The 27,920-nt window shown below is 52.7% G+C and overlaps 2 protein-coding genes across 9 annotated transcripts; both read left to right on the top strand.

Annotated features, from left to right (window-relative positions):
• Positions 1-433: 433 nt before the first annotated feature.
• On the top strand, positions 434-16,908 carry LOC104152325 (transforming growth factor beta activator LRRC32-like). 7 transcript variants are annotated; one of them, XM_068956836.1, is made up of 7 exons: positions 434-958; positions 2,395-6,372; positions 10,046-10,143; positions 12,091-12,289; positions 13,333-13,502; positions 16,200-16,270; positions 16,848-16,873. In XM_068956836.1, exons 1-2 carry the CDS (start codon positions 719-721, stop codon positions 4,378-4,380), a joined length of 2,226 nt encoding a protein of 741 aa, XP_068812937.1. In that variant the 5' UTR covers positions 434-718; the 3' UTR covers positions 4,381-6,372; positions 10,046-10,143; positions 12,091-12,289; positions 13,333-13,502; positions 16,200-16,270; positions 16,848-16,873. The 7 variants fall into 7 exon arrangements, with proteins under 7 accessions (XP_068812937.1, XP_068812938.1, XP_068812935.1 ...); XM_068956837.1 differs by lacking the exon at positions 13,333-13,502 and having other exon boundaries at positions 16,848-16,908; XM_068956834.1 differs by lacking the exon at positions 16,848-16,873 and having other exon boundaries at positions 16,200-16,328.
• A 2,889-nt stretch (positions 16,909-19,797) lies between these two features.
• On the top strand, positions 19,798-26,055 carry LOC104152361 (protein Wnt-11b). Of its 2 annotated transcripts, none has more exons than XM_068956840.1 (5): positions 19,798-19,937; positions 21,105-21,340; positions 22,355-22,632; positions 23,374-23,666; positions 24,780-26,055. In XM_068956840.1, the coding sequence occupies exons 2-5, from the start codon at positions 21,172-21,174 to the stop codon at positions 24,952-24,954; spliced, it is 915 nt and encodes a 304-aa protein (XP_068812941.1). In that variant the 5' UTR covers positions 19,798-19,937; positions 21,105-21,171; the 3' UTR covers positions 24,955-26,055. The 2 variants fall into 2 exon arrangements, with proteins under 2 accessions (XP_068812941.1, XP_068812940.1); XM_068956839.1 differs by lacking the exon at positions 19,798-19,937 and adding an exon at positions 20,422-20,564.
• Positions 26,056-27,920: the final 1,865 nt, after the last annotated feature.

The following is a 27,920-nucleotide window of genomic DNA, read 5'->3' as shown; positions in this document are numbered from 1 at the left end:
TCTGCTTCAGTCTAGGGCACGAGTTGCTCCTGTAACAGATACCTGCATGATCTTAGGGACCCGAAAACCCAGCGGGAGCATTTGAGGCTCCACTGCCCTGCTGTATGGGGGAGTCATCCCTGGGAGCTGCGCAGTAAAACCCTGGGAGTGTCTGTTCCCCAGAGGAAGGGCAGGTGTCTCGGGAGAATTCCCCTCCAGCTGGGCTGCAGCAGTGCGGGGAGCGGGGAATTTGCTCTTCCTTTGAGAGCTGCAGTCCTGCTTTCGGTGCTGAGCTCACCTGCAGGCTCCAGATGCTCTAGGAGTCCCAGGGTGTTCCCCTGGCAGCCTGGCTGCCCTGAGCTTTGAGTTTGGCTCCTGCGCTCGGGCCATCACCTGCTTCTTTGGGGATCCTCACCGCTGATCTGCGAGAGCTGGCTCGGGATACAGCGCAGAGACGCTTGGCCCAAGGCCCTGGCATAGAGTGGAGGAAGCCTGAGCAAGAGTAGTTCCAAGCAGGGGAACTCTTGCGAAAGCTTCTTGCTTTCTCAGGTACCAGCTCTCCTTCCTGGGATTTTATTTCCTTGGTAGTTTCAGTTGATCACCTGAGTCCCTGTGCAGCACCGCCTCCACCCCCTATCCAGTGGTTTCTCTTTCCCTTCCTTGTGGCTTTGTGCACTGTTTTTCCCCCTCTGTAGGCTTATGTCTTTCTTTTCCCACTTCCGTAGCTACGAACACCCACATGCACTATCTCCTTCCCCCATCCCATGCTGAAGCCTATTTATATAAAGCCAGTCTCCAGCTGAGCTTACAAGAGAGCACTGGAGGAGTGGCAAGGGGCTGCTTGCTCCCGGAGCCCAGCATGCTTTTCTTCGAACACCGGCTCACTGAACGAGGATGTTTGCTGCTCTGCCTGCTCCCATCTGTTCTCAAAGCCCAGTCTAGTGGGGAAGTGAGGCCCAAGCCTCTACCATGCCAGCAGGTAAGGATGATTACCAAGGATCCTTTGGGATTTAATAGCCAGAGTACTCCCCACCGGGTCAGAAATGGGCTGTGAACATCAGTGCAGTGCAGAGAGGACACAGGTTTAAAAAGACAGGGTGAAACTCTTCCTCCACAGCTCTAATATCATTTCAGGCTCCATCTTTTTAACCTTCCCTGTCTTTCCACCTTCATACTCTTTGCTCACTTCTCTTTAAGCCGTTCTCCTGCTTCACTGCAGCCTGCCCTCCTGGCCATTCATGGCATCCTGCTGCTTTCGTGTCACTGCTGGGCTGGTGTCATCTCTCAGCAGTCCTTGCCATCGGGACATCATCTCAAGACATTCACTCAGAAGCAGGATGGAGAGCAGGTTTCTGTGTGCGTCTCCAGGCAGCGGCTGCAGATGTGAGTGAGGCAGGAGCCTGGTCGTGCAATGGCGCTTCTGAATCTCCTGTTGGTTTCTGTCTCTCCCCACCAAGGTGATCCCCTTGGGGTGCCCTCCTGTGGAAACCAGTCTGGAAGGAGAGGGAAAGCGCAGCCCACCAGAATGGTGCCCTTCTCCACCCCCATGGGAAGGGACTCTCCTGGAACAGTCCCTGGGTTCTCCCGGTCAAAGAGCCCTATGTCTTTCCTTAGTGCCCTTCAAAGGCTGGGCTCATCCCAGCCAGACTGCTGGGTGAAGGGTGGCTTCTTCAGTGCTTGCAGCACTCTTGCCCGTCTTGCTTGCTGGGCAACATGTGAGGATAGCTTGTGGGGTCAGAGATTGAGATTTCTCTTTGTGGCATCAGAAGCAACAGAGTAGATCCATACAGAGGTTTCTCTCCCCGCTCTGTACTCTGCTAGAATGCACATTGCCCTGGGGGCTGAGGCTCAGAGACGGAGCAAGCATTGGTGCAATTTAATGGCACAGGCTCTTGGATAACGTTTTGTGGATCCCATTTGAGTTTGTACCCATCTGCAGCCTGGGCAGTGTGGGTCACTGAAACGGTACCTGTGCCCCACCATGAGTGACACCAGCCTGGATCATATGTCAGGAGCTGCTGTCCTCTGCTTGCACTGGCCTTGTTCCAGGGGCAGACAGAGGAGCAAGGCTGAGAGGCATGTGAGCCATGCTGCTGGCTCAGATGACGCTATCGGAGAGCAGTGCAAACCAGTGAACTGCATCTTCCACAAAAAGAAACCACAGAAGCTAGTTTCCCCTTTACCTCTGAAGCAGAGTCTTGGAAAGCTCACCTTAATCCTATGGACAAGCTTCCTGTCTCCTGAAGACTGGCTTTAAATGGACTGGCCCCATCCTATCCTGGGCTTAGAAACTGGGAGTGGTGCTCATTTCTACAGTTTCACGTCTCACGTACATCTTGAACAGCAGCTCATTTGGCTGGAAGTCTGGTTGGTACACCCTCTCTCACACTGATGGCTTTTCCTGTTTCTCTGTAGAGCCCCACGAAGGTGTCGTGCAAAGGTGTTGGCCTGCGCAAGTTTCCAAAGGAGCTTGGACAAGGAGTTAAGTACCTTGAGCTCTCCAACAACTTCATCCAAAACCTGTCAGACAGCCACATGCCTTGGTTTGGACAGCTTGAGTACCTGGACATATGCTTCAACCAGCTGGAGACTGTGTCTGAGATGACCCTTGCTCAGCTACCCCATCTTCACTCTCTCCTCCTGGGATCAAACCACCTTGATCGCAATTACCTCACTAATGGGAGAGCCTTTAGGTTGCTCAGGAATATAGAGGTCCTGGATCTGTCAGCAAATAATTTGGAGAGTCACATGGCAGGCTGGTACTTCAGCAGTCTCACCACACTGAAAAAGCTGGATCTATCTGGGAACAAGATGACGAGGCTGCCGGCAGGTATCTTCTGGAGTACGCCACAGCTGAGTGAGCTCAACCTCAGCAACAACTATATCATGGAAATAGAGGAGGGAGCTTTTGAGGTTCTGAAAGACCTAAAGGTGCTGAACTTAGCTTTGAATTCCCTCCACTGTATCTCTGGCTTCACTCTCACACAGCTGCGCGTTTTAAATCTCAGCCACAATGCCCTGGAGTTCTTTGTCTCAGAGGAGGGAAAAGAGCGCTACCTGCTTCAAGTGCTAGACTTGAGTCATAACAGGCTTCTCTATTTTCCAGAGCTCCCCAAAGCACATTATCTCACACACTTAAACCTCTCCAACAATGCCATTGCTTCACTGGTCCCAAGTTCACACCATCCAGCAGAATTCGTACTGCAATATGATGAGATGGCAAGGCTTAATAAGTCCTTGAATACTGTAGCTAGTCTGACCCATGTAACTGACTTAGATCTCAGCAATAATCAGCTGCATCTGTTTCCATTTACTTTCTTTCACAGTCTGAGCTCTCTGCACAATCTCAATGTGGCTATGAATTGTCTCCAGAATATAACCAAGGAGTCACTTACAGGTGACACAGAAAATAACAAGTCACTTGTGTCTCAGGAGCATGCGTTTCTGTCTGTGCACTCACTGGATCTCCACGGCAATTTCATTCACTTATTGCCACATTGGTTTTTTGATTTTCTGCCTCATTTGGAAACAATCAATCTTGGTTCCAACAGCCTCCAACCTTGTGAGAGCCAGGAAACTAATAAAGGAGAGATTTCAGGAGGGGGGTCTCGTGTGCCAGCCCCAGGAGGTACCTGCACTGCGTTTTATAACATACCTCACTTGAAGCATCTGAGTCTTTGTAAGAATAACATTACAAGGCTGTATCCCTACACATTCAACCAAACCCTTCTGATCTCATTAGATCTGTCTGAGAACAAGGATTTGTTCATGCCCAAAGAAGCTCTGGAGGGGCTGGAATTTTCCTTGCAGAAACTCTCTCTGAGAGGAAACCAAATGCATGACGGCCAGACAGAGTTCCCCTGTCTGGACAGGCTGAAAGTTTTGGACTTATCAGACAATGATTTGAGCCTTCTTCCCGCAGGCCTTTTCTGTTCCCCACTGGAAAGCCTGGACATTCGCAGTAACAACCTGATGGCCTTTGAAAAGGTGGCTATTGCGAGCTGGTCCCACAGCCTCAAGCACATGTCTGTTGCTGGAAACCCATTTAGCTGTTGTGCACTGACCTGGCTGGACATGCTGCAGGCGACCAGTGTGAGTGTGCTGGACCTGAATGAAACGCTCTGCTCCTACCAAGACAAGACAAAGAACTTCTCAGTCAAGATAAGCAGCAGTCCTCGGTGGCTTTGTCCACATACCAAAGGAAATAGTTCTCTGGCTGTGCTGGTGGTAGTGATTAGCCTTTTGTTTTTCAGCTATGGGGCCTGCTGCCTTCTGAAAAAAGGACAGAAGTTGCCTAGGTGTTTGGGTTTCAGAAGCAATAGGGTGGATGTCATGCCATACCATCCAGAAAGAGAAAAGACAGCTGAAGCAAGGCCAGCAGACAGCATTACAAAAGTATAGCACAGTGCCATGGAGGAGGAACCGGAGCCATTGGTCAGAACGCTAACTATTATTAATAATTTGGCAGGGGATGTCAAGGACAGCAAGAAGGGCTTCTTCAAATACATCAGTAATAAAAGGAAGACTAGGGAAAATGCAGGCCCACTGCTGAATGGGGCAGGGGCCCTGGTGATGAAGGGTGCAGAGAAGGCAGAGATACTGAATGCCCTCTTTGCTTCAGTCTTTACTGCTAAGACCAGCCCTAGGAATCCCAGACCCTGGAGACCAGGGAGAAAGTCTAGAGAAAGGAAGACTTTCTCTTGGTGGAGGAGGATTGAGTTAGAGCTCGTTTAAGCAAACCTGACATCCACAAGTCCATGGGCTCAGTTGGGATGCACCCACAAGTGCTGAGGGAGCTGGCGGATGTTATTGCTAGGCCACTCTCAATCATCTTTGAAAGGACATGGAGAACAGGAGAGGTACCTGAGGACTGGAAGAAAGCAAACATCACTCCAGCCTTCAAAAAGGGCATGAAGGAAGGCCCATGGAATTACAGGCCAGTCAGCCTCACCTCCATCCCTGGAAAGGTGATGGAACAGCTCATCCTGGATGCCATCTCTAAGCATGTGAAGGCTAAGAAGGTGATCAGGAGTAGTCAGCATGTATTCACCAAGGGGAAATCATGCTTAACTAATCTGATAGCCTTCTGTGATGGGATGACTGGCTAGGTAGATGAGGGGAGAGTCATGGATGTCTTGACTTCAGCAAGGCTTTTGACGCTGTCTCCCATCACATCCTCCTAGGCAGGCTGGATGAGTGGACAGTGAGGTAGGTGGATTGAGAACTGGCTGAATGGCAGAGCTCAGAGGGTTGTGATCAGTGGCACAGAGTCTAGCTGGAGGCCTGTATCTAGCAGTGTCCCCCAGCAGTCAATACTGGGTCCAGTATTGTTTAACTTAGTCATCAGTGACCTGGATGAAGGGACAGAGTGCCTCCTCAGCAAGTTTGCCAATGATACAAAACGAGGAGGAGTGGCTGATACACAAGAAGGCTGTGCTGCCATTAAGAGGGACCTGGACAGGCTGGAGAGATGGGCAGGGTCCTGCACCTGAGGAATAACCCCATCCATCAGGACAGGCTGGGGCTGACCTGCTGGAAAGCAGCTCTGCGGAGAAGGACCTGGGAGTCCTGGTGGACAACAAGTTAAACATGAGCCAGCAACGTGCCCTTGTGGCCAAGAAGGCCAATGGTATCCTGGGCTGCATTAGGAAGAGCACTGCCAGCAGGTCGAGGGAGGTGATCCTGCCCCTCTCCTCAGCCCTGGGGAGGCCTCACCTGGAATACTGTGTCCAATTCTGGGCTCCCCAGTACAAGAGAGACATGAAGCTCCTGGAATGAATGCAGCGGAAGGCTACTAAGATGATTAAGGGACTGGAGCATCTCTTCTATGAGGAAAGGCTGAGAGAGCTGGGCCTGTTCAGCCTGGAGAAGAGAAGACTGAGGAGAGATCTGATCAATGTGTACAAGTATCTGAAGGGAGGGTGTCAAGAGGATGGGGCCAGACTCTTCTCGGAGGTGCCCAGCGATAGGATGAGAGGCAACGGGCACAAACACAGGAAGGTCCATCTGAACATGAGGAAAAACTTCTTCACTGTGAGGGTGACAGAGCACTGGAACAGGTTGCCCAGAGAGGTTGTGGGGTCTCCTTCCCTGGAGGGGAAGCCATCTGGACACAGTCCTGGGCAATGTGCTCTAGGTGCCACCGCTTGAGCAAGGGAGGTTGGACTAGATGATCTCCAGAAGTCCCTTCCAACCTCAACCATTCTGTGATTCTGTAATATTAATAATAAAATTACTGTATTTTAGGCATCCTCCTGTAACCAATAGCCAGCATGATTTGTGAAAACAATAAAACAAAAGCTGTCGGTGCCAAATCCAGCACTGTGCTCCGTGCTGCTGCAGCCAGCCAGATGTTGTGATCTCTGTGGGCACCTCTCCGTACTGAGACTAAAGGTGACTCCCATTTTCCTATTTTGTGGAAGAAATTACGTGTGGTATAAGTAATTGTGGGTGGGTTTTCTGTCCTGTCCTCCACTCTGTTTTCCTCACTGAGGACAAGAAAACAGGGCCTGGGCTGTTTGCATTGATTTGCCCCTCCTCAATCCATCATGGTTCTGTTTGTGAAAAGATTATCTCTATAGCAGAGTATCGGTGCTACTAGAGAGTTTCACAGCTTTCTCAGCAGTCAATATCTGCCTTTTAAGTAGCTTTAATAGCTCGGCTAAATACCTGCTACTGTACACAAAAACATTCCCAGGCCCAGCCCTGCCACAGAGTGGCCTGTGTCAGGAAAAGGTGCTTTTTCAACGAAGTGCACTTGCTGGAGGAATAACTGCAGCACTGCTGGGCATCCAGCAGCGATTACAGCGCTGTGTGTCAGGGTGGAGGCGAGGGGATTTCTGCACGCCTTTCTTTTCCTGCAACGCTTTCATCTGAACAATGCTGTTGAGTTGGCAGGTGTTAAAATGACCCCAGGCACTCCTAAGGGTACAGGAAGGCAATCTGGCACGTCCTCACCATTGAGGTAGATAGCAAGAATGAGAGAGAACAAAAAAAAAATCTCCTGCTATGCCTGACTGGTGCTTCATTACAAGCCCTTTGAGAGCGTGCGCAGGAGGCAGGACTTCCCCACCTTCACTGCCCTCAGCGCCCCAACACCTAAATCCGTGGTGGCAGGGGCAGCTGGGTCTCCAGCAGGGTGGGCAGGCAGGACCGTCCAGCCCCGGGGCAGGCCCAGTCACTAGGAAGACCCAGGCGATGCTGCCAGCAGCTTGGCACAGGTCTGCTGGAGAAAGCTGTATCCTCAGCGCGTCTAGGCCACGCGCGGTCAGTGTTTCATATAAAGAAGCGGGGCCTCGGCTGGGGAGAGCAGCAAGCGAAGGTGCTAGGCAGGACAGCAAGCGGCGCTGGCGGTGCGGGACGGCTGCTGTGTCGCGCTGTGACAGAGGTCCCCTCGCTCAGCTCCCACTTAGCACCGCCACAGCTGGGCTTTGGTCCAGGGGTGACGTTCGCAGCTTCCCGGGTCGGGGGGACCCTGCGCGCACCCACCCGGCAGGCAGCCAGGTGCTGTGCGAGCGCCTCAAGGGTCAAGGCGAGCTCTGGGGAAGGCAAAAATACGGCTAAAACAAAGCTTCTTACACTTGTCATCGCTTTGCTTCCACCTTGAAAGTCCCCAGTGAGACCAGCGCAGGCCACGTACGTGTCCGCACACCTGTAGCCTTAGAGGCTGCGAGAGCAAAAGGGCCTGGAACTACCTAAAAATCCCGATTACTTAACTTTTTTTGTCCCCCCTTAACTTTACTGTGGCTTTACTGCAAAGCAAAGGGCATTTTTGCTGTCAAGTATATACCTTCCCCGCACTGCGTGCATTGCTGCCGGGATGCTGCTTGCTGCACTTTGATACCCATGCAGCTCTCAGGCCTCCTGCGGGACCCTGGGCCGACACCTCTGATGGCCCCGCGCTCCCATGCTTGCCTCGGTTTCCCTCTGCGCTGAACAAAGGTCAGCCGGGCCGCGGCCGTGGGCCGCTCTTGGCCGTGCCGCTCAGCGCTCCCGGCCTTCGCCTCGTCACGGAGAGCCGCTGCGGCACGTGGCTCCCGCAGCCTGGCGCTCCCGGCCCCCGAGGCCGCCGGTCTGAGTCGCGGAGCCAGTCAGTTAAAGGCAGGGGTTCCCTGCAGGAAACGGCTCCCCGACATGTCGCAAGTGCTTTCAGCACATCTGGCAGCTGAGATCTCTGGGGCCCTGGTGGGGCGGCGGGCGAGACGGGAGGTTGCAGAGCAGCCGCCGGGAGCGGCGCGGGGCCGGCTGCGCCTCCCTGCTCTGCCACCCGCCCTCGCTCCCACCTCTCCAGCTTCCCCGGCTGCAGGCAAGGTTTTTCCCTCGTGGGGTTGGGTGCCTGCCCGCAGCGGCAGCGAGAGCCGGGCCGGCACCCGCGGCGCCGGGCGCGGGCTGTCGGAGCGGGGCGGCTCGGCTCGGCGCAGGGCCCTGCGGGGCCGTTCGGGACGGGCCGGCAGCCCGCGCGGCCGGGGAAGCCTGGCCCCCCGCTCGAGGGCGTGCGTTTGCTCCCGCACCCTCCCTGCCTGGCTGCTCCCGCACCCGCATCCTGCCGTTTGCCGATGCCCGGCTGCGTGCCAGCCGCCGCAGCCTCCTCCGCTCCAGGCGAGCGTCCGTAACGGGGAAACGCCACGCTGGGCTCTGGGCGGCAAGTGAGCAGCAGGGAGCTGCCCTGCCTCTCCTGGGTGGCTCCTGCAGTTTCCTCGCCGGGGGTCTCTTGTCCCAGAGACATACAAAAACGGGGTAAGCGAGGTGGAGGAGCGGTGCTGGCTTTGCTAAGGGCCGGGGAAGCTGCCAGAGGCCAGGGGGGGTGCGGAGAAGCTATGCTGAAGGAGAGAAACGCTGGAGACCCCCCGAGGCCGAAGGACGCCTCCGAAGGTAAGGGAATGAGCCAGGGAAAGGGGGGGGGGGGTGGTGTTAGCTGTCACTGCATCCCTCTGCTTTTGTGATTCAAAGAGCAGCAGTAGTGCAGGTTGTGGCTTCGGAGGCACTTTAAGCTGATCTAAACCCACAGCACCGCCGAGGGTAACACCCCCGTCTCCCAGGCGCTGCGGAAAGTGCGGAGTTCGCAGCTCGGTCGGAGCCAGGCCGCTGCGTAGCCCCATCGCGCGGCGCTGGCACGAGCCATGCTGCGCGCTGCGGCCGGCGGGACCCCTCCTGCCTGGCAGCTGCCCTTCAGTGGCCGTCCAGCAGCCCCGGGGCGATGCTGGGCCCGCCGCCCGCGGGACGCGCCGGTCGGACAGCCTTCGCGCGCAGCAAGAAACGCATGTTCCTAACGCGCGGTAGCAACACGCAGGCAAAGAGGAAGCTGGCTGCGCGCCGGGCGGCCGGTAACGGCAGGGGTACGGCCACCTTCTGCCTTCGTCCTTAGCCGGAGCTGACCGCCGTTCCGTGGGGAGCCGTTTCCTCATCCCACGAAAATTGCGCAATTTCCAGTTTTGTTCTTGATCCAAAATGAGTTTAAAAGAGCTGTAAAATAGTGAAGTTAAACAAATAAAATGATTATGGCACCATGCTGCGCTTTAAGGTCAAGCTTTAAGACAGCACGAGTTTAAATTGTGGTCTGAAAAAGAGTAGTTGTAGTTAAAATATTCTGACTGTTTACAAATTTTCTGGAGATTTTTTTTTTTTCTAGTTGAGAAATCCAGCAAAACTATTTCTTTCCAGTGGAAAGCTTTCAAATTTCACTGAACTTGTATTGTTGAAGGAAAATAGATTTTGTCAAAAATTCCCAATTAGTTGTTCTGCTAACTCATGTGGAAATTACCTTATCTGCAGCTAAGCTGAATTAGAAGCACACTTTTTTTTTTTCCTTCTTCTCCATGGAGACAAAAGCCAGAGCTCGACCGGCTCTAAGAATTAAGAAGTCGGCGGTGGCCGGCTGGTGGCTGTCGCTGCTTAGGCTGCGGCACCCTGACGGGGTGGGGAGCGCTCCTCATGCTTTCGTTTAGCACAGAGATTCGCCTGAATCTCCCCCAATTCTGCTTTAAGATAACATGTTGTAGGCTGTTGCGACGCAATCCCTGGAGAAACAGTTGCAGCAGTAAGATGCTGTTTTTCTCCCTCCCACCAGACGTTCCTGCCTGTATTTCACCCGATGACCAGCTCACGTAAGTGCTCTCCGTCCACGCCAGTGCACAGACAGCCATGGCAGCAAACTGGCTGCTGCAGGTACCCTTGCTTTATTTTTTTGCTGATATTGCTGCATTCTCAAGTGCTGCTGATTTTATAAACCACTGTCTTCTTATTGTAACCTGGCTCCCCATGGCAGGGTGGGTTTTACGTCTTTCTAGCTAACGTGGTACTTGTTGAATGGTGTGGGGACAGAGGGCTGGTGTCCGTGTCTCTTCCCCCTCCCAGCGGGGCCCTGGCTACCTCTGGGAGATGAGGCCGTGTTTTCCTGCCGGTCGTAAGCATGCCCTTGCCCCTAACTGCGGACAATGCCACTGCTGCTTTCCATTATCACTCGCTACCACCGCCTCTTCTGCATGACTCAACAAAACTCCCCTGACAGCTATTTCTATCCAAGTTAGTGAGGTCGGACATGTTATTCATGACACTTTCTTCCTCTCTGGTGGGGCTTTGGCCAGACTGGGACCTGCCGTTGAACCTCCAGCACACAGACTTTCCGTCAGAGTGAGACTCTTGCAGGGAACAGATTGAGAGAGTAGCTCCCAATGGTTCCCCTGCCTTGCAACATCCTTTAAGCATCCTATGGTGCCTCTCTGCAACTCGCTCAGGTTTTACCAGGCTCCCAGGCCTGGACGCCCAAAAGCATCCATGTGTGCTGCAGCTGGATCCCACCAGCGCTGCTGTCCTAGTGCCCTGGGGAAGGGGCTGTGGCATGTGTCATACCTGCAGTGGGACAGTGCCACTGCTGCCAGCAGTCCCGGTCCTAGCAGCACGTCAAGAAGTATCTCTAGGTATTCTGGTTTCCTCAGAGCTTGAACCCACAAGCAGCTCCAGGCTCCTGGTCCATGTTTCCATCTTTAAAGCACTGGTGGGCTCCAGGTGGGCCTAAGGGAGCATCTTCCCAGTAAGATGGGGACACCACGTCACCCCATGAGGCTGGAAGTCAGCATCTTGCGTTACTGTCTCTGTGGGAGGTCAGCTGATAGGAGTAGTTTCTTGCAGGTCACCACCTCCCACAGCCTGTTTCTTAGTATCTTTCCTGTGGTAAGATCACTGACTCCACCAATAAACTGGAAAGAGGAAGGGCAATTTCACTGAAGGAAAGGCAGTCCTCTGCAGCGAGACAGCCGCCTGGTTTTGAGGGTGGCCTCTACCAGGCAGCACCAACCTTTGCAGCTCTAGTGGGGAGCAGAGACTCCCAGACACACACACAGTGTGTCCATTTGTACCCTCCCGGATGTTGCTGGAGCTGGCCGCGGTGCAGAAATTGCCTTGTTACTGAGCTGTGCTGGAGGGAGGGCCGAGACGTCGGCATCACATGACAGCATGCCACCAGCGGGCTTTGCGTCAGCACAGCTCAGCACTGTCAGATCCTCCCAGGCAAAAGGATGTGGTTCTTGACAGTCACTCGGTGAGTGTGCAATGGGAAGGGCACTGAGTTTCCAGAGGCTTGAGGGGATGCTGGACAAGTTCATGGAAAGGAAATCCATGGAAGTTACAAAATACGAAGCTGCCTTTTCTGACTCAGGAAGTCACAAGCAGCTGGGAGCTGGGGCAGTCCACGGGGGAGGAGGCCCACATGCTCGTTCTGTTCTCAGACTTCATGGGTCTTCACTTTGGCCCCTATCAGAGTCACAGTACTGGATCACGTGAACCTTTGGACATCCAGGACTGTTTTTACAATACCTCCACTGTCACCCTCTTTGGCCTCTCTTTGCATAATAAGCAGCTTTGGCTGTGGAGTGGGAAAGGGACATATGTAGGACACCCTCTTACGTTCCTCCCAGGGCAGCTCCTCCAGCCAGTCTGGGCTGCTCTGCACTCCCTGTCCTGGCACAATCCTGCAAGAAGCACCAAGCTGCCTGTCACTGCCCTGAAGGGCGCCAGCTCACCCAGGAGCACGGCCCAGCTGAATACAGAACGGCTCTCCCTGAGGATCTGGACTCTGTTGCTCTTTTTTGCATCACCCTCTTGTCTGGTCTTTAGCCAGGTGAACAGTTGCAGTTTTGCCCATGCCTCCAGGCCAGAGCTTTGGACTCAGACGCTGTGTCCAGGAAAACGCCAGCAAGCTCTCTTCACTGCTGCTACGACCATCACTTTTTGTCCTCTTGACTTGAGACTCTGCCTCTCAATATGTCTGCTGCCCCTCTGTTCAGGAGGGAGCCCACAGTGGCCTGCTCTCAGCGTAAGTTGAGCCAGTTTAATTCAATGCTTAGCTTTATCCCAGCAGCAAGCTGTGTGTGCAGATAAGCCCTGACCCAGGAGCAGGTCTTCTCTTTGCCCTCCTGTGAGGCTGTGTTGCCACCCTGAGCTTTCCCCAGACTAGCCTACTGCAGCCTCTTCTAGCTGTATCCCTAGGAGACATGTTTGCCAGAAGGGCAGGGATTCATGTGGTCACATTCTTCCAGGTGTCTTTTCCCTGCTCCTTGCCTGCTCTCATATGATCTTGCCCGCGGTACAGCACACGCAGACAAATCAGACAAGCAGCGCACTGCTTCACTTTCTCCCTGCTGTGGCTCTCCAGCCCCTGAGTAGGTTCAGAAAGGGACGCCTTCTTCCCGAGCTGGGAATCCCCGTCCTCACCCGTCTTCCCCAGGAGAGACTCTGACACGGAAGTGGAAGGGGCATTTTTAGCGCTTACCCTACGTTTGTTTCAAGGATTAAGCTAAGAAGAGGAACTGACATCAAAAGACGAATGGCTTTGGTTTTAAAAGGAAGCCTTTTTTTTCTCTGCTACTCAGTCATTGCAAAATTCTGCAAAAAGGACACTGGTAGAAATCACCTTTTATAGAAGGCAGCAGGTTTTAGTAGATTGGGGACAGGACATCAGAAATCTCTGGACACTGTTCCCTGCACTGGCACTGGTTTCTCATGGGCTTGGCCAGCTCCTATTTTGATCTCACATCCGAATAAGGGGACAGGGTGCTACCAATCACCTCTGTCTCCAGCTCTGGTCACTGTTACCAGCAACTGCAGGTGATGGTGAGTGAAACCTGTTGTAGTACCACCTTCCTGGCCCAAAGGGACAGAGGCGAAGCAGAGGGGTACAAGCAAGATTGGTGGTACTGTCAGTGCTGAGAAGGTGTAGTGTTCATCTGCGCAGAGACTGGCTCCATAGACAGATCCATCTTACCCTGTGTCATGCATCCCCCCGTGAAGCTTTGATTTGCCCTCTGCCTGCCAGACCAGTTTCATATCTGCCCTCTCTTCATTCCTGCTCCCTGACAGCTGTTGGCATCTATGGTTCATGGGATCTCCTGAAACCCCTTGTATCGCACAGCTACCCTGCTCATTGTTGCTTCAGGATTTTGCCAAATTCCTCTTTTGAAGGACAACGTGGACCAAGTTATGGAAGCCACCTCTTTCCCAGGATAATTGGATCTATCCACCTCAGAGGAGTACAGTGCCAACGCTTTGAACTGATGGTGGGAGTGTCCCCTGGGGCACCGAGGCAGGCTGTGACCTTCACGCGCCCACAGAAGCAATGCCACTCTGAGACCTGCACATGACCACAGCTAGCATTCAGCAAACCTCTCCTGCTTCTCAGGAGAGGTCAGCAAGTGCTTTGATGCCACCTGAGGCATGGAAGTCAGCCAGAAAAGGTGACCTGCATGGCCTGTCCCCGTAACCCTCAGCTGATACAACAAGGGCTGGGAGGCAGGTTCCTTCAAATGGGTGCTCAGGCACTCAGGTGTTCATTCCTTCCCATCAGCCATCTGAGCCCAGTATTGTATTAGATATGGCAATTCATTCATTCAAGAGCCTCCAGATCCCAGAATAAGGTGCCATCCACACCTTGAGGAGTCTGCCTGAAACCAATATCAGGGGGAAAAAATGCCTTGTTGCAGCACGAGACTTGACAGCATCAACAAAGCAGGCAGGAGCAAGGTGCAAGCAGATGCTCCAGGGACAAAAAGGGGAGACTGGGCCCCTCAGAGCAAAACCACTGGGAAAGGGATGGGCTTTGCCAGAAGGCCAGAAGGTGGCAATCTCCACTCTCCTTTTTTAGCCTGACACTGCTCAGAGCAGCCCAGAGAAGGGGTCAACCCCCTGAGCAGGTGACGGTCCATATTGATTTGGAAATGTTAACCTCACTCAGACCTGGCTTTGCATTGAATAACCCTGTGTTTTTGTGAGCCAGTCCAAGGTTTCTGCCCTAGCTGCTGCAAAACCTCCCTGTCTCAACATTTTGCCATTTAGGACCAAGGAAAGGATGTCTTGGATGTTGAGGCCTGGGATGCTGAGCTCAGCTGAGCGCTACCGAACATCCCAGACGCCCTTTCCTGGCCCTAGCAGGAAGGTGGCTGAAGCTGGGCCTGGCTCCATGCACAGCATTCCCAGCTGAGGGAGGAACAGCTCAATGGCACCGGCTTCTCCCTGTAGGACACAGCTTCAGTGTGTGGCAGAGGGATTTATGCTGGGGAAGGAAGCAGAAGATCCACTATTTCCAGAAGGGCATCTCACAATACGGGGAAGAAAAGGCCAAGGTGTGAATTGTTTAATTTTAGCAAGCTTTGAGGGGTAAAGAGCTGGCTTGGTAACTCTAGGGCCTGTAGACTGTCTACAGAGCAGGGACAGCTCAGGCGGTGGCAGGACAATGCTCCATGTCCCAAAGAGGTGGGTGAGCATCTATGATGTCCGTCTGCTGAAGCTCAGCCTGCAAACTGTGGCAGCCATTGCGGATGCTAGTGTTGTGAACACCACAGCATGTACAACCACCGGAGAGGAGGGTCTCTGCGTGGGGCTGTTCTGAGGCCTCTCCCTTCGTGCCGGTGTGCAGACCACCTGAGGCCTCCTGCTGCCGGTGGGGCTGTGCCCTGGCTCCCACGCGGCCCAGGCACATTCTGCTGATCTCAGTGCAAAGTGCTCCCAGCTTGCTCAGGAAACCAGAGAAGCCAAAGAGGCCTTGGGTGCCTTTGTCATCCCCCAGCGAGAAGTCTTCCCTGCCTTGGCCTCTGCCTCTCAGGTGTTTCTCAGCACTGTCCCTGAGCACTCAGGCCTGCCACAGCACTCTTCACCTGTGGCAATGAAAGCCTCAGAGGGATGTGGGCAAGGCAATAGGTCCCGAAACTCCAACACAGGCCACTGCATGGCCATGCTGCTCTCTGAGCAGGAGCTGCTGGCAGGAGACTAGTGCTCTGTGGCCCATCTAGACAACAAACCCCAGGACAGGGCCCCACTGGCACCCGGGAGCAGGAGCATTGGCCCTTCCTCCACCTCCTCTCCTGCACAGAAGTGGGATTGCACTTTGCCCACCTTTGTGTATCGCTCAGGAGAGATTAGGGGACTGCTGGCCTCCCTGACCTTCTTGTCTGAAATCCTCTGTAATAGGGTATAGTTGTGCTGATGGTCACTTTTTCTTGGACTGTGTGGAGCTGTTCCAGGTGGCTAATGAGATAACACTAGAAATCATGCAAGGAGGATTAGCTTCTCTGACAGGGCCTGCATTCCCGCTGAGACCTCTCTGTCCCTCAGCATCCCACTGTTCCTCTCATGGACGCAGCTCTTACTGTGTTGGCATTAGTGGGAGTTGGAGCATAACTGAAACCAGTGGCGTGGAGACCTGTCAGAATAGGTTAGCCTTTTCAGCAGACCAGAGTCTCCATCCTCAGGTCCCTTAGCAGAGCTGCAGAGCTGCGGCAATGGGAGATATTAAAAGAACAGGAAGTGTAGAAGCCCTTCTTGGCAGCCTGGATGCATGGTACCTGTATATGGAGGAATCCAGGGCCGCATGTCTGTAACGGGAAGGGACTGGAAGCCACTGGACTTCCTGCACGTCTCTGGCTGAGTTTGGCAGAGGGGTCTGCTGGGATCTGTCTGAGAAGGCCAATGCCAGCTTGCCTTTGGTTGGCAATTCCTGGCTTGCACATGCTTGCTGAAGCATGGACTGAGCACATGACGCACAGAAAAGCACCCAAACACTTCCTAACACTGACAAAATCTACTCTTCCTGGTCAGAAAACTCCTAATCCCTCCAAGAGCTGTTGAGATTTTCCCTTAATGTCCCCCTCTGAGCCCAAGGCATTTCCCCATTTCCCTAGGCTGAAAAAGGGAACTTACAGAGAGTATGATTTCTTACCATCAAAATCTTACAGGTTAGAGTGAAAGGATTGTCTGGGCAAGCATGAGGGAGAAATGTGGACACCATATCTGATCTCTGGTCAAGGTAAGAGAAGGATCTGCAAAAGCCATGCTGGGAAGGTGAGATGGCAAGAAAAATCAGGAGCTTCCACAGCACAGTAAGTACTAGCAGGGCTGCTGAGGGGAACAGCCGAGCTGGGTTGAAGGTCTGGGGTCTTGCAGCAAACTAAGAAACTTGTCTCCTGTCCTACAGTGCTGAGCTGATGTGTGACTCTTGCCAAGGGGCACTGAGGCTGAGGATCAGTGAGGGAGGTGGGTCTTTCTGGCAGATCCTATGGGGTATATGAGCTGGATACCGGAGAGACGCTTCACCTTCAGTTCTGCCTGACTGCCCCATGGCAAGATGACCTTGTAGACACTTCTACCGCCAATCAGTTTCTGGATTTCATCACACATACTCCAAGGCCAAGGGCAGTTCTCCCAAGTGAGAGTCATTTCACAGATACCACCTAATGATGACAAAAAAATGTAAATTGCATTGTGGAAATGCTCAGGTGCCTGAAATGTGTCTCAGACTATAAGGAATCAGAAAGCTTCTCTAGGGGCTGTCCAGATTGAAAGAGTACAGCAAGTCCTGATGGTCCCTTGTCTGCTTCTCGTAGGCTTTCCTGGACATGCCTCTTCCTGCTGAACACCCTTCCCGTGGAGCTGAGCGCACTACCAGCAGATCACATTGCACCTGTGGATGATGTCAGCCCAGACACCTGTGCTTGACCTCCAAGCAGGTTGTACGTTACTCACCCTGCAGCAGGGGATCACAAGCAGTGCTAGCTGATAGCCACAGCCAGCATGTCTGATTTGCCCTCTGTCCTTCCTATCCCTTCCCTCTGCTGGGCTATAATCGGGGCTGGAGAGAGCAGCAGAGGGGGAGCACCAGCCCCGCTGCCTCAGAGGTTCTGGTGGACACTTGCATACCTGACGCCTGCTCTGTAGGGGTTGGCAGCAGCACATGTTACAGGAGAGGGAGCGCTCATTTCTTGTTTCATCTTATCCCATAAAAATAGGCAGATTGTTGTTATTTTGATCAGATTAGTCCTCATTTTGGAGGCAGAAACTAAAATATGGGGTTTGTTGTTTAGGCAATATCAGCGTGGGTTATTCCTTGTTCTCTCCAGCAGGGACTCTGCTTTCCACAGCCAGGAAAGCACTTCCCGCTCTGAAATACTCAGGGAGAATTTTCTAAGCACAGTGCAATGAGTAAGAAAATGCTCTCCTTGCCCTGATCCAGGGACTCCCAAGCCTAACAGTACCAGTGTTCAGCCAGTGGAAATAGAGGCAGTGTCACATCCAGAGCTGGAACAGGCTTCCCATTTGGATGACTCTGAAGCAGAAATCCAAGTGGATTGTACTTGCTGGCCTCCACACGATCTCTGCAGAGGCATGCAGGCTGCGCACATTGTAGAACAGCGAGGTGGATTTACTTTTTTCCTTTATCTTTCCTACTCACAGCTATGGTCTTTTCTCCCTCTCCTGGAGAATCATTCCTCAGTTGACAGGAGCTTGCTATAACTTTAGAGCCCTTTGGTGTCAATACATAGTCATCAGGGAGAGGCCAGGAGCAGGAGGGTTAATGGGATCAGAATCAGCTGATTCCAGGGAACCATAATATAGTATCTCTTTCTTTTCTTGCTGGGATTTGGGAGTGACCGCAGTCCTTTCCTAGTAGGACCCTTCCTCACGGGCCATTGCTCAGACACAATGCACCTTGGCCTTTTCATCCCAAGGGAGTAGCTTGGGAAGGTCAACAATTCAAGCTACGTTTCATAGTTTTAGTTCACATGATGGTAAGTCAAAGGGAGGTCAAGGAGGGAGGGGGATACTAACCAAACACCCAATTATGTCCTCTGAAGGGAAAGCCCCTTCCAGTTAGAAGGGAAGTTACACAGCAAGGGAAGGAATGAAAGCCCCCAGTGATTATTTCCAAAATAGATTGGTGTTTGATTTTGCAAGCACACAGGTTCAAGCAAAGCCAATAGAACGCAGTGGAAGTCCCTCTTCTCAGACGTGGTTTATGCTGTCACATCAAACAGATCCACCACGGGCATTTCAAGGTGCTTAGCTTGAACATGGAGAAAACCTGCCATTACATGGTCAGAACTGGTACCACTTTCAGGGGATAGCACAGTGGTTAAGGAAAACATGAGGAAGCAACCTTTTTCAAAAGATAGTGTACACAGCCAGCAAAGTCCAGCTACAAGTCCTTCCTGAGATGTTGCTAGGGCAAACCACAGCCCCAGGGCATGCCTCAGAAAAGTGGTCAGCTGGATTTTTGTATCAAACGTCATCTCCCACTGTGGGAAGACATGAGGCTGCCTAATTGCTGAAGATATCCACAGCAGCAAGGTGTCATTTTTGTTTTTCCACTTTCTGAAGGGAAAGATTCACTGATGCCTTGTCTCCCCTCCAAAAGAAAATAATTCAAGCGATGAGCATGTGCAAGCCATGAAAATGTCACATCAAGCCAGATGATGTTGAAGGAGGCACTGGTTTCCCTGCTATATCACTTTGGCCAGCTATAAGCTAGTCCCTCTAATGAAACAGGCACTTCTTCAGCCCGCTGCTGGCTCACTGACATGAGTGCTGCACCAGGCGAACTCCCCTTTGGGCATTAGCATGCTGCGTTGAGCTTTGCCACCTCCTTTTCTTGGGCTGTCTGTGAGATAAGTGATGGATTTGAAGCCGATTTTCTTGGCGTGCAGAGGCAAAGTGCTGGGGAACCTCGTCCTGCTGTGTTCAGGACTCTTGAGTAAGGAATTAGCAGTACAGATCAAGGCATTGGTCCTGATCTGGAAAGCCCAGGGACAAAGTCAAGTCAAAGTCCTTTAGGTGTCCCTTCTGCTCCCAAAGCTCCTTCTGCTTTTCAGGGGCTGGAGGCAACAGAAAACCCAATGTCGGTCTTAGACCAGGGGTTCACTGCGCTTACAAGCTAAAGGTGGCACTATGCTGAGTTAGGTCCTGCTTTGAGCTCATTAATTTCTAACGGTTTAACTAACAATTAATTAGTTAAACCATTTTAAGGCTGTTTCTCGGGTTTGCATGTACAAGGCTCTACAGTGGAGCGCAGGACAGGGAGAAGTTGCTTTGCAGCCCATCACTTTCCTGCAGCAAGGAGAAGTTTTAACAGGATTATTTTGAAATGTGCTTGCTGGCTGCATGCTGAGAGCCCTCCCAGGGTCCTCCTCTGCGCACCCCAATTCTCTGCAGTTTGGCACTACGACAGTTATGAAACCTATGAGCAGCTGCTAATGCCCTGATTGAGAAAACAGGTCAATAGCATGGTCTGTCTGTAAGAAAAGGGGGATAGGGCTGAAGCTGGGAAGGCAATATCTAGGGGCAGGATTTCCCCACATTGAATTAGCTTCAGTCCCAGAACAGCATTTGACTGGTGGAGTCACTGGGGATCCCCAATGCAGGAGAAGCCTTCATGTCTGGCTGGCTTCGCCCATTCTCCGCAGGGCTCAGCTGCTCTGCTGTGCGGTCTGTCCCCTGCAGTCCTGGCCTTCCCCGTGGGACTGGATCGTCTCCGGGCTGGAGAGACGCCCTGTCCACACCCGGACCAACACACGCACATCTGGAGTCCTGCTTGTTGCTGGAGAGCCCTCTCTCGTTGTGGGGCTCCGGAGGCAGATGGCCGAGACTTTCACTCTTCTTGGGCCGAGGAAAATACACGTTTAAAGCTTCCTGCAAAGAAAGTAAGAAAAAGCCATAAAATGAGAGCAGCCCTTGCCAACCCCGTCTGTCCTCTACTTACGTCAGCCCTTTCTGATTCCTGCCAGCCAGCTACATGAATGAGTTTTCATCTGCGGAGCAAAGAAATGCTCGTTTGCTTTGCGGCCCCATGACCTCCCTCTTGCAGAGAGGGTGCGAAAGGCGCTGCTCCCCAAACCCAGGGCCGTGCCGCCTCCCCACCGGCGGGGCTCACCGCGAGCCGCGGCTCCGGGCCTCGCGGCGGCGGCGGCGCTTTGTGCTGCCTTAACCGCGCGAGCGAGCGAGCGAGCGAGCGCCCGGCTGCCGCTGGGGCAGCGGTCCCGAGGCAACGGGACCGGCCCGGCCCGGCCGGCCGCTCCCGCCCGTGCTCGGGGGCGCTCCCCGACGGCCCTAACCCGCTCGGCCCGCGGCTGGGGGCCGCGAATGGCACCGAAACCGCCTTTGTTCCCCCCCGCGGGGGGGGGGGGAAGGAGCCCGGCACCCGCGGGCTATAAAAGGGGGCGGCGGCGCGGCGCGGCCCCAGCCCCGGCCCCAGCCATGGGCCGCCCCGTCGCGCCTGCCGCTGCGGCGCTGCTCTGCCAGCTGGGTCTCTCGGCGGCCATCCGGTGGCTGTGAGTAGGGGGGGGGGGGGGGGGCGCGGCCCCCTGGCGCCCTGCGGATCCCCTCAGCCCCCCCCCCCCCATCGGGGCTCTCCCTCCTCACGCCCCCCCCCCCCTTCGTGGCTGCCCCTCTCCGAGGCTGAACTCCCCCTTAACCCCCCCCCCAATCGGGGCTCTCCCCCCTCAGGGACCCCCTAGCGGGCTTCCCCCCATCATGGCTCCCCTTCAGCGCTGCCCCCATCAAGGCTGCCCCCCCCCCACCACACACAGCTCCACTCATGGCCCCCCATCCCCCTCTAGGGCTCTCCCCCCTCACAGCTCCCCTCAGGGACCCCCATTGGGCTCCCCCCTTATGACTCCCCACCAGGGCTCTTCCCCTGCCCTCGCAGCTGCCCCCCCCCCCCCGAGCAGCTCTCCCCTTCACGGCCGCCCCCTCGGGCCAGGGCCAGCCCTCAGCCCCCGGCATGCCCGGCCCCTGGCCCCTCGTTCCCTCTCCCCCGTCCCTCGGAGGGGGTGTCTGCGCGCCCCCCTCACACCTGGCCTCTCCCGCAGCGGGCTGACGGAGAGCGGCAGCCAGGTGGCCTGGAACGAAACCCACCACTGCCGGCTGCTCGCGGGCATGGTGCCCGACCAGTTCCAGATGTGCCGGAGGAACCTGGAGGTCATGCACAGCATCGTCCGGGCCGCCAGTGAGACCAAGAGCGTCTGCCAGAAAACCTTCGCTGACATGCGGTGGAACTGCTCCTCCATCCAGCGCGCCCCCAGCTTCGGTCCTGACCTGGTAAAAGGTAAAGGAAGCTTTTTGGCTGGTGTTTTCATGCCTGTCTTTCTTGCTTCTCATAGCTTTTTGGGCAAACGGTGCTTTAAACACTGCTTTAAGAAACAAAGCTGCTGTTCCTTTGATGGGTGTCAATTCTGCCTTAGATTCGTCGGAGAAAACTTGCTGTCATTACAGTGGTGTTAATCCCATGCAACTTAGATCAGGACCTGACCAGAGTACACTGGAGAGAGCTGACTGGAGCTCTGCCAGGGGCAAAACCTAGAGTTAGAGGCTCTGACAAAGGGGGAAGAGCTCTAATCCAGCAGAAACAGAGGCTATATAATGAAGAGATAATATAATAGAGGGCACAGGTTAAAAATATGGAGCACAAGAAAAATGTATTAAGCCTAAGCTTTATCTTCTTGCAAGAAAGAAAGCAGCATTTGCAATGAAAAAATTCTCCTGAGTCTTTCTTTAGTGGCACGTAACAGTGTTTACCAGGGATAGGCAGTGCTGAAGACACATGGAAAAGTCCGGCAAGGAGCATGAGGCTGATACGGTGGCCTGTATCACAGATGAAGGTGGCTGAGTTGGATCGAGTCAGATGGAGAAGAGAAAGGGAAGAGAAAATGCCTGGTGCTGACTTACACAGCAAATCTGTGAGGTGTTGGGGGGACTTCAGGTGTGCAGGGACTTAAGATCCAAGCAGGTGGGACAAGTGCTGTTGAAAGCAATGCAGGACTTGCATACGCTGTTATGCCTTGTTAGGATTTCTGAGGCTGAGCAGTGCTAGCCGTGGTGTGCTGCAGCCCAGCGATCTGAGTGTCAGCTCTAAGGGGTCATGTTTTCCCTACCCCCACTGCATGTGGGGAAGTGCGGTTGCTTCTGCGTTAAGACTTTTCCAAAACGCACCTGTTAGTAGTGGGTAGAAACAGAACCGATCATGGGTGACTTGCTTGGCACTGGGAAACCCCTTTGCACTGTGAGGTTTGTGACTTGATGTGTTTAGGTGGGTGGGACATTTTTCCCCTTTTCTTTATAGGAACCAGGGAATCTGCCTTTGTCTATGCTCTTGCTGCTGCTGCTGTCACGCACTCTATTGCCCAGGCCTGCACCTCAGGAGAACTCCCTCTCTGTTCGTGTGGGTCTGTCCCATCTGAGGTCCCCGGGCCTGACTTCCGATGGGGTGGCTGTGGGGACAACCTGCGCTATGGCCTCCAGCTTGGTGCTGCTTTTGCTGACAGTCCCTTAAAATCCAGCAAGCTGAGAACACAAGCTATCAAGGCCATGAATCTGCATAACAATGCTGTGGGCCGACAGGTAGGTATGGTCACTGGCCGCAAATTGCTACAACAGGGGCACATAGTGAGACAACTTGGATGGCTGGTAGCCTAATGTAAGGTTGTAGACTCTGGCCAGGCTGTTGGGATGCTGTCCTTAAAGTGAGGAGGCAATTAAACTGTTAAAATGGAGCTACACGTGTTTGGAGACACACACACACAGAGGCATGTATCCTTGTACCCCTTACACAACTAGGGAGATATTTGCCACTTTACATTAGTACTTCTTTATGCCCTTCTAACGGAACGCAAAGACCCATCCTGCTTCGTGGCTGCTCTGCTTAAGGAATGCTGTCAGCTGTGCTTATCAGCTATGCTGAGAACTGCTAATTCCTTTGTACTTTAATGCAGTCGTGTTCCCCACATGAGGACTTGGCCATCTCTGTGGCCTGCACATGTAATTTAGGGAAGCGTCTGGCCCCACTGCAAACTCCGGCTGGTATTTTCCCAAAGGTTACATTCTTATCACCAGAGGAATGAAGCAGGGCCCAGTCCTTGATTGCCCCATTATATTCATTGCAAAGAAAACATTCTCTAGTTGTCCCAATAGCATTGTTTTCTTTTGCTTTCAAACAAGTAAAAAGAGGTTTTTCAGGCGGCAGAAAGCAGCAGAGCTTTTTCAACTCTTGAAGCTTCCTGTGGATGCTCTCTTAAATAAATCAGTAGGGTAAGTACCAGGAGAAAGCAAAAGTAAATTCATCTCTCTTCCTCTCCTCTGCAGGTACTGAGTGACTCCTTGGAAACCAAGTGCAAATGCCATGGTGTTTCAGGTTCCTGTTCAGTTAAGACCTGTTGGAAGGGACTGCCAAACCTAGGTGAAATTGCCTCTGACCTAAAATCCAAGTACCTGGCAGCTATCAAGGTGACCCACCGGCTCGTGGGGCCCAGGAAGCAGCTGATACCCAAAGAAATGGATGTGAGGCCAGTGAAAGAGACTGATTTGGTTTATCTAATCAGCTCTCCAGACTACTGCACTGTGAATCTCCAGCTGGGGTCTCTGGGGACACAGGATAGGTAAGAAACTGCTACGAATATATAATAAATCAGCCTCCAATACAGAGAGCTTCTGTTACGTATATGTAGCCAGAAATACTCTCTGGACAGTCTCTGCAGTCTCTCGGGAGTTGGGAAAGGGGTGTAACTGCCATGGCTTTATGCAGCCTGGAGTACTGCTTACATCTGCTGTAGTAAGTTCTGTAGCCCCCTCTATCTGCAGCGGCAGACTGTATGAGCAGGCCCGCCGAGGACTTGGGCATCCTTTCCACTGTGTTGTCTCATGCGGCACCTTCTGTGGCTTAAACTAACACCTACCCATTTATGAGTGTCTGTTCCATTGGGTTTGAGAGCACACTCTAGGAAGTTTATGTGGATGGACAGTTCCCAGTTAGATGTGGACACCATGGGGAGTGTTGGGCTTAAAATAGGCAAAGACTTCCCCATGGGCAGGATGGCAGATGTTGCTTTTCTGGAGCTATGTGGAGTAAAGGCAAGTGGGAGTCCAGCAGGCCATCACTGCTAGTCCGTCACCTCCATTCTGCTCCAGGACAGGATCCAGCCATTTCAGTGAGCAGAGTCAGGAAGAAAAATCTTACTCCTCCCTGCAAACCTACAGGTTCTGCATGCCTGTAACCAGGGGAAGAAGGCTCAGCAGTCCTTGGAGTCTGTGGTGCATCCCTGAGGCCCTCCTTCTGGGGTGTATTTGTGTAGGGGGGGTGGGGGGGGGTCCAGAAGGGTGGGGAAGCATAGTCTGAAGGCTAAGCCAGGCTTGCCTCAGGGGTGTGACTTGCAATCCCTATTAGATCTAGTAACAGGAGAAGTGAGTGGTCCTAGCCATCCTCCCTTCCTTCTCCACTGGAAGTTCCTGCACGAGCGTGATATAGTGTGTGTCCATCCTCAGCCACAGCTGCTGGCACAGTGTTTACACTGTCATGAGCAGAAATCAACTCTAGTTAGTGTGCCACAAGCAGACCTTGCTTTCTCCCTCTATCTTGCTGCCTCTTGCTATGGGCAAGAAATCTTTGGCAGGAGGCCAGGGCAGATAGCTGTGTCCTGTACCCTCCCCTGCCGCCACAATGGGTAGACACGTACATTCCCTGAGTTCTTGCTTGTATGTCCTCCCATTGGCAGGCAGTGCAACAAGACCTCTGTGGGCAGTGACGGCTGCAACCTGATGTGCTGTGGCCGTGGCTACAACGCCTACACTGAAGAGGTGGTGGAGAGGTGTCACTGCAAGTATCACTGGTGCTGCTACGTGGTGTGCAAGAAGTGCCGGCGGATGGTGGAGAGATACGTCTGTAAATAGCACAGGAGGCTTCACGGAAGGCAAGGGAGGACTCCTTGTGCTAGTAGCCTCCAGGGTGCATCTGGAGACAGAACGCCAACTGTAAGGGATGCTCTGAGCTACGGCAAGAAGGGGGCTGTGCTGGAAGCCTGGACTCTGGCATTACCATGGTAGACCACAAACCAAGTGATGAGGGGGAGTATAAAATCCAAGGCCGACCTTTCCCCATCTCTCCAGAGCAGGACAAAGGGCTGCCCTTCTGTAGGTGATCAGGAGGGTCCAGCCCTCTGTTCCCTGCTGGGGACAAACCATTTATCACTCTGCATGCACAGACCCTTTTCTCTAGGGGTCAATGGGGACCCTAGGCTGCCATTGTCTCTTTGCAGGAGGCTTTTGACAGTGGCCTGTAAGCTAGGAGTGATGGATGGGAAAGGGAGTAAAGAGCTGCCCATTGGGAGAAGGCTACAGGGAAAAAAAGCTGATGCTTAGGGTGAGGGGGTCATGGGCAGTTGTTGTGGGGGGACAGGTTTCTGCTGTAGGCTCACCCCACACGACTGAATGCTCTTCCTCAGAGGTAGATATTTGTCCAGTGTCTTGCAGCATCTGAAATGAAGACCATGTTTGGACACAAGGAGAACCAATTATTGCTCCAGGAGGCTCATCAGACTTCTCCAAGATCTGCATGGAGATTGCTCCTCCTCAGTAATGAGACACCTCATCTGTGACTGATGCTAACATATAAGCCAATGGACAGGAGGGGTCCTGGAGACTACCTAGGCAGGTTGGTGTGCCAAAACTGCGCACATCAACCTTATATTAAGAAAACAACCATGGCAGTCCTGTAGTCTCTGCCCTCTGAACTTGTGTTGGAGGTAGAAGCCCACTCAACAAGTGTGCTCACTCATCCTTCCTGCCCCTTCTGTTTGACCCCAAGGATATTCAGCCTATTCCTTCCACACACACCCCCGCCTTAATACTAGGTGTGCTGGTACTCTGGCCTGGACAGAGGACATGACTTCAGGGCCCTAGGGCAATAAGAATGAACCTTTAGTCTCTGTACTTACTTATTTAATGTAAGTGGGGTTCTGGTGTGTATTTTTTAAATAAATATATTACAGCATCTCTTCTGGTGACAGACCTGCATGTTTCCTAGGATGGCCACATTCCTCCACTCCATTGCAATTCAGCTGGCCACAGGGAAAACGAGGCTGTAAGGAGAGTGAAGCACAGTTTGTGCACCCTCACACAACGGTGCCACAACCTGTATGACAGAGAACTCGCTCTGTTCTAAGACATGTTTTCACTCTTTCTGCTGCTCATTGGTCCAGGTTTGCCTTTAACTACAGTTATTGCAAGTCAGCCTCAGCTATTGTGCAGATACAGAAAACGTTATGGAATACTTCCTTGGGCCTCTGACCAACAAACTAAGAATTCAGCCTTCTGGAGTTTAGTTTTGGTAGCTAGGAAGTGTGGAACTGAGGAAGTGTGAGCTTATTTTCTGATCCTTGTGAACGTGGGCTGGACTAACTGTGTATGTGAACAGCAAGAAGTCAGAAGTCACAGGATGGGAGGCCTGATATACATACCTTTTCCTTCCCTCTGTTGCCCTGATTTATTCTAGCACTGAAGCTGGCCAAGTGTTTGCATGGAATAAGAGATTCCAGTTCATGCAGGCTTTGGAGAGAAAGGATGAGTCTAAATACACATGTGCTCAGAAAACCTACAGCATGAGAAAAACAGGTAAATGTGATTGAAATCTTAAGACAATTTCCTGTAGCTCACATCATGACCTAGAGATTCTGGCAGCTTTGCATGCATCTTGTTTTATTTGTGGTTTGTATTGAATGGAATTGGCTGTGTTCAGCCCTGAGTCCAGCTGTAAGATTACTCATTTCCATGTTCATTCAATCATTTTAAAAGCCTCTGCTAGGTCATGGAATCAATTAATAAGCTTTTATTGTAAATTGTCCCCTCCGTTTAATGTGCTCCAGGTTTCTATATTAGGAGTGAATAAGAGCTGAGAGTCAAAGGTGGCTTGAGACAAGCCTGGGAGCTGGAAGTTGAAATGCTCGGAGGTGAAGCATATGCTCGCATAGTTAACTAAGTGAGTTAACTATCATTATCAGTTGTTAACGTGCCATTGACTTGATCACATATAGCCTGGCATATAGCCTTCCCAGAGTGACAGCAAAGTCACAGCTGTAAGGCCAAAAAGCGCGCTCTCAAGTTTTTCTTTTAAAATGCAATTAGGAGTTAGTCACCAACATTCCTCAGAAAAGGGAGTCTTCAGCTGCTAGGCTGCAAAACCGGTGAAGCTTCTGTATCCAGAACCAGGCTAAGTGGAGAGGTGATGCAGGTACTTAATTAGGAGGACTGCTTAAATGCCTTCTTTATAGCCACCTCACTGTTCATTGCCAGATCAGAGGGAGGTGAAACTGGGAGGGGCTGTGAACTCTGCAGAGCATTGCAAAATGAGCTGGTGAGAAAAAAAGGGGGGAAGGATATTGTGGAGTGAGAGATTCAGCCAGGAGGGTGGGAAATGTGATTTGCATTTGGTAACTACAAACATACATAGCTGGGGTGGAGGAGAAGAGCTACAATAGCTAGGAATGCCCTGGGGAGGTGTTGTGATCCTCTCCTACAGAGGTCTTATTTGAATTTCTGCCTGGGAAAAGGCAGGGTCAAGTGCTGAATATGCAGAGTCCTCTTCTTCCCTCACTTCTTGCATTTTGACTGCAGGCCCAACAGGGAAGAATTAGGAAAGGACTGGAGGGGTCATTTGGCAGTGAAGGTGCTGGGCTCCATTTAGGTCCTGGGGGAAATCAGAAAGCGCTGTAATTAGTTGAAGGATGCAAAGGGTCAGGCTGACAGGAAGAACTGTGGTGGGGAGGTGACAGTCAAGTGACAATGTTTTGAGTGGGAAGTGTTGTAATCCTGGGCCCACGTCTAGAATTACTGGGCTTGTGAGATCTGCTAGACTGGGAGAG

The sequence above is a fragment of the Struthio camelus genome, chromosome 11, assembly GCF_040807025.1.
Source record: "Struthio camelus isolate bStrCam1 chromosome 11, bStrCam1.hap1, whole genome shotgun sequence".
NCBI classification, from domain to species: domain Eukaryota; kingdom Metazoa; phylum Chordata; class Aves; order Struthioniformes; family Struthionidae; genus Struthio; species Struthio camelus.
The sequence above is the reverse complement of the archived record's forward strand: the minus strand, read 5'-3'. Positions and strand labels throughout refer to the sequence as shown.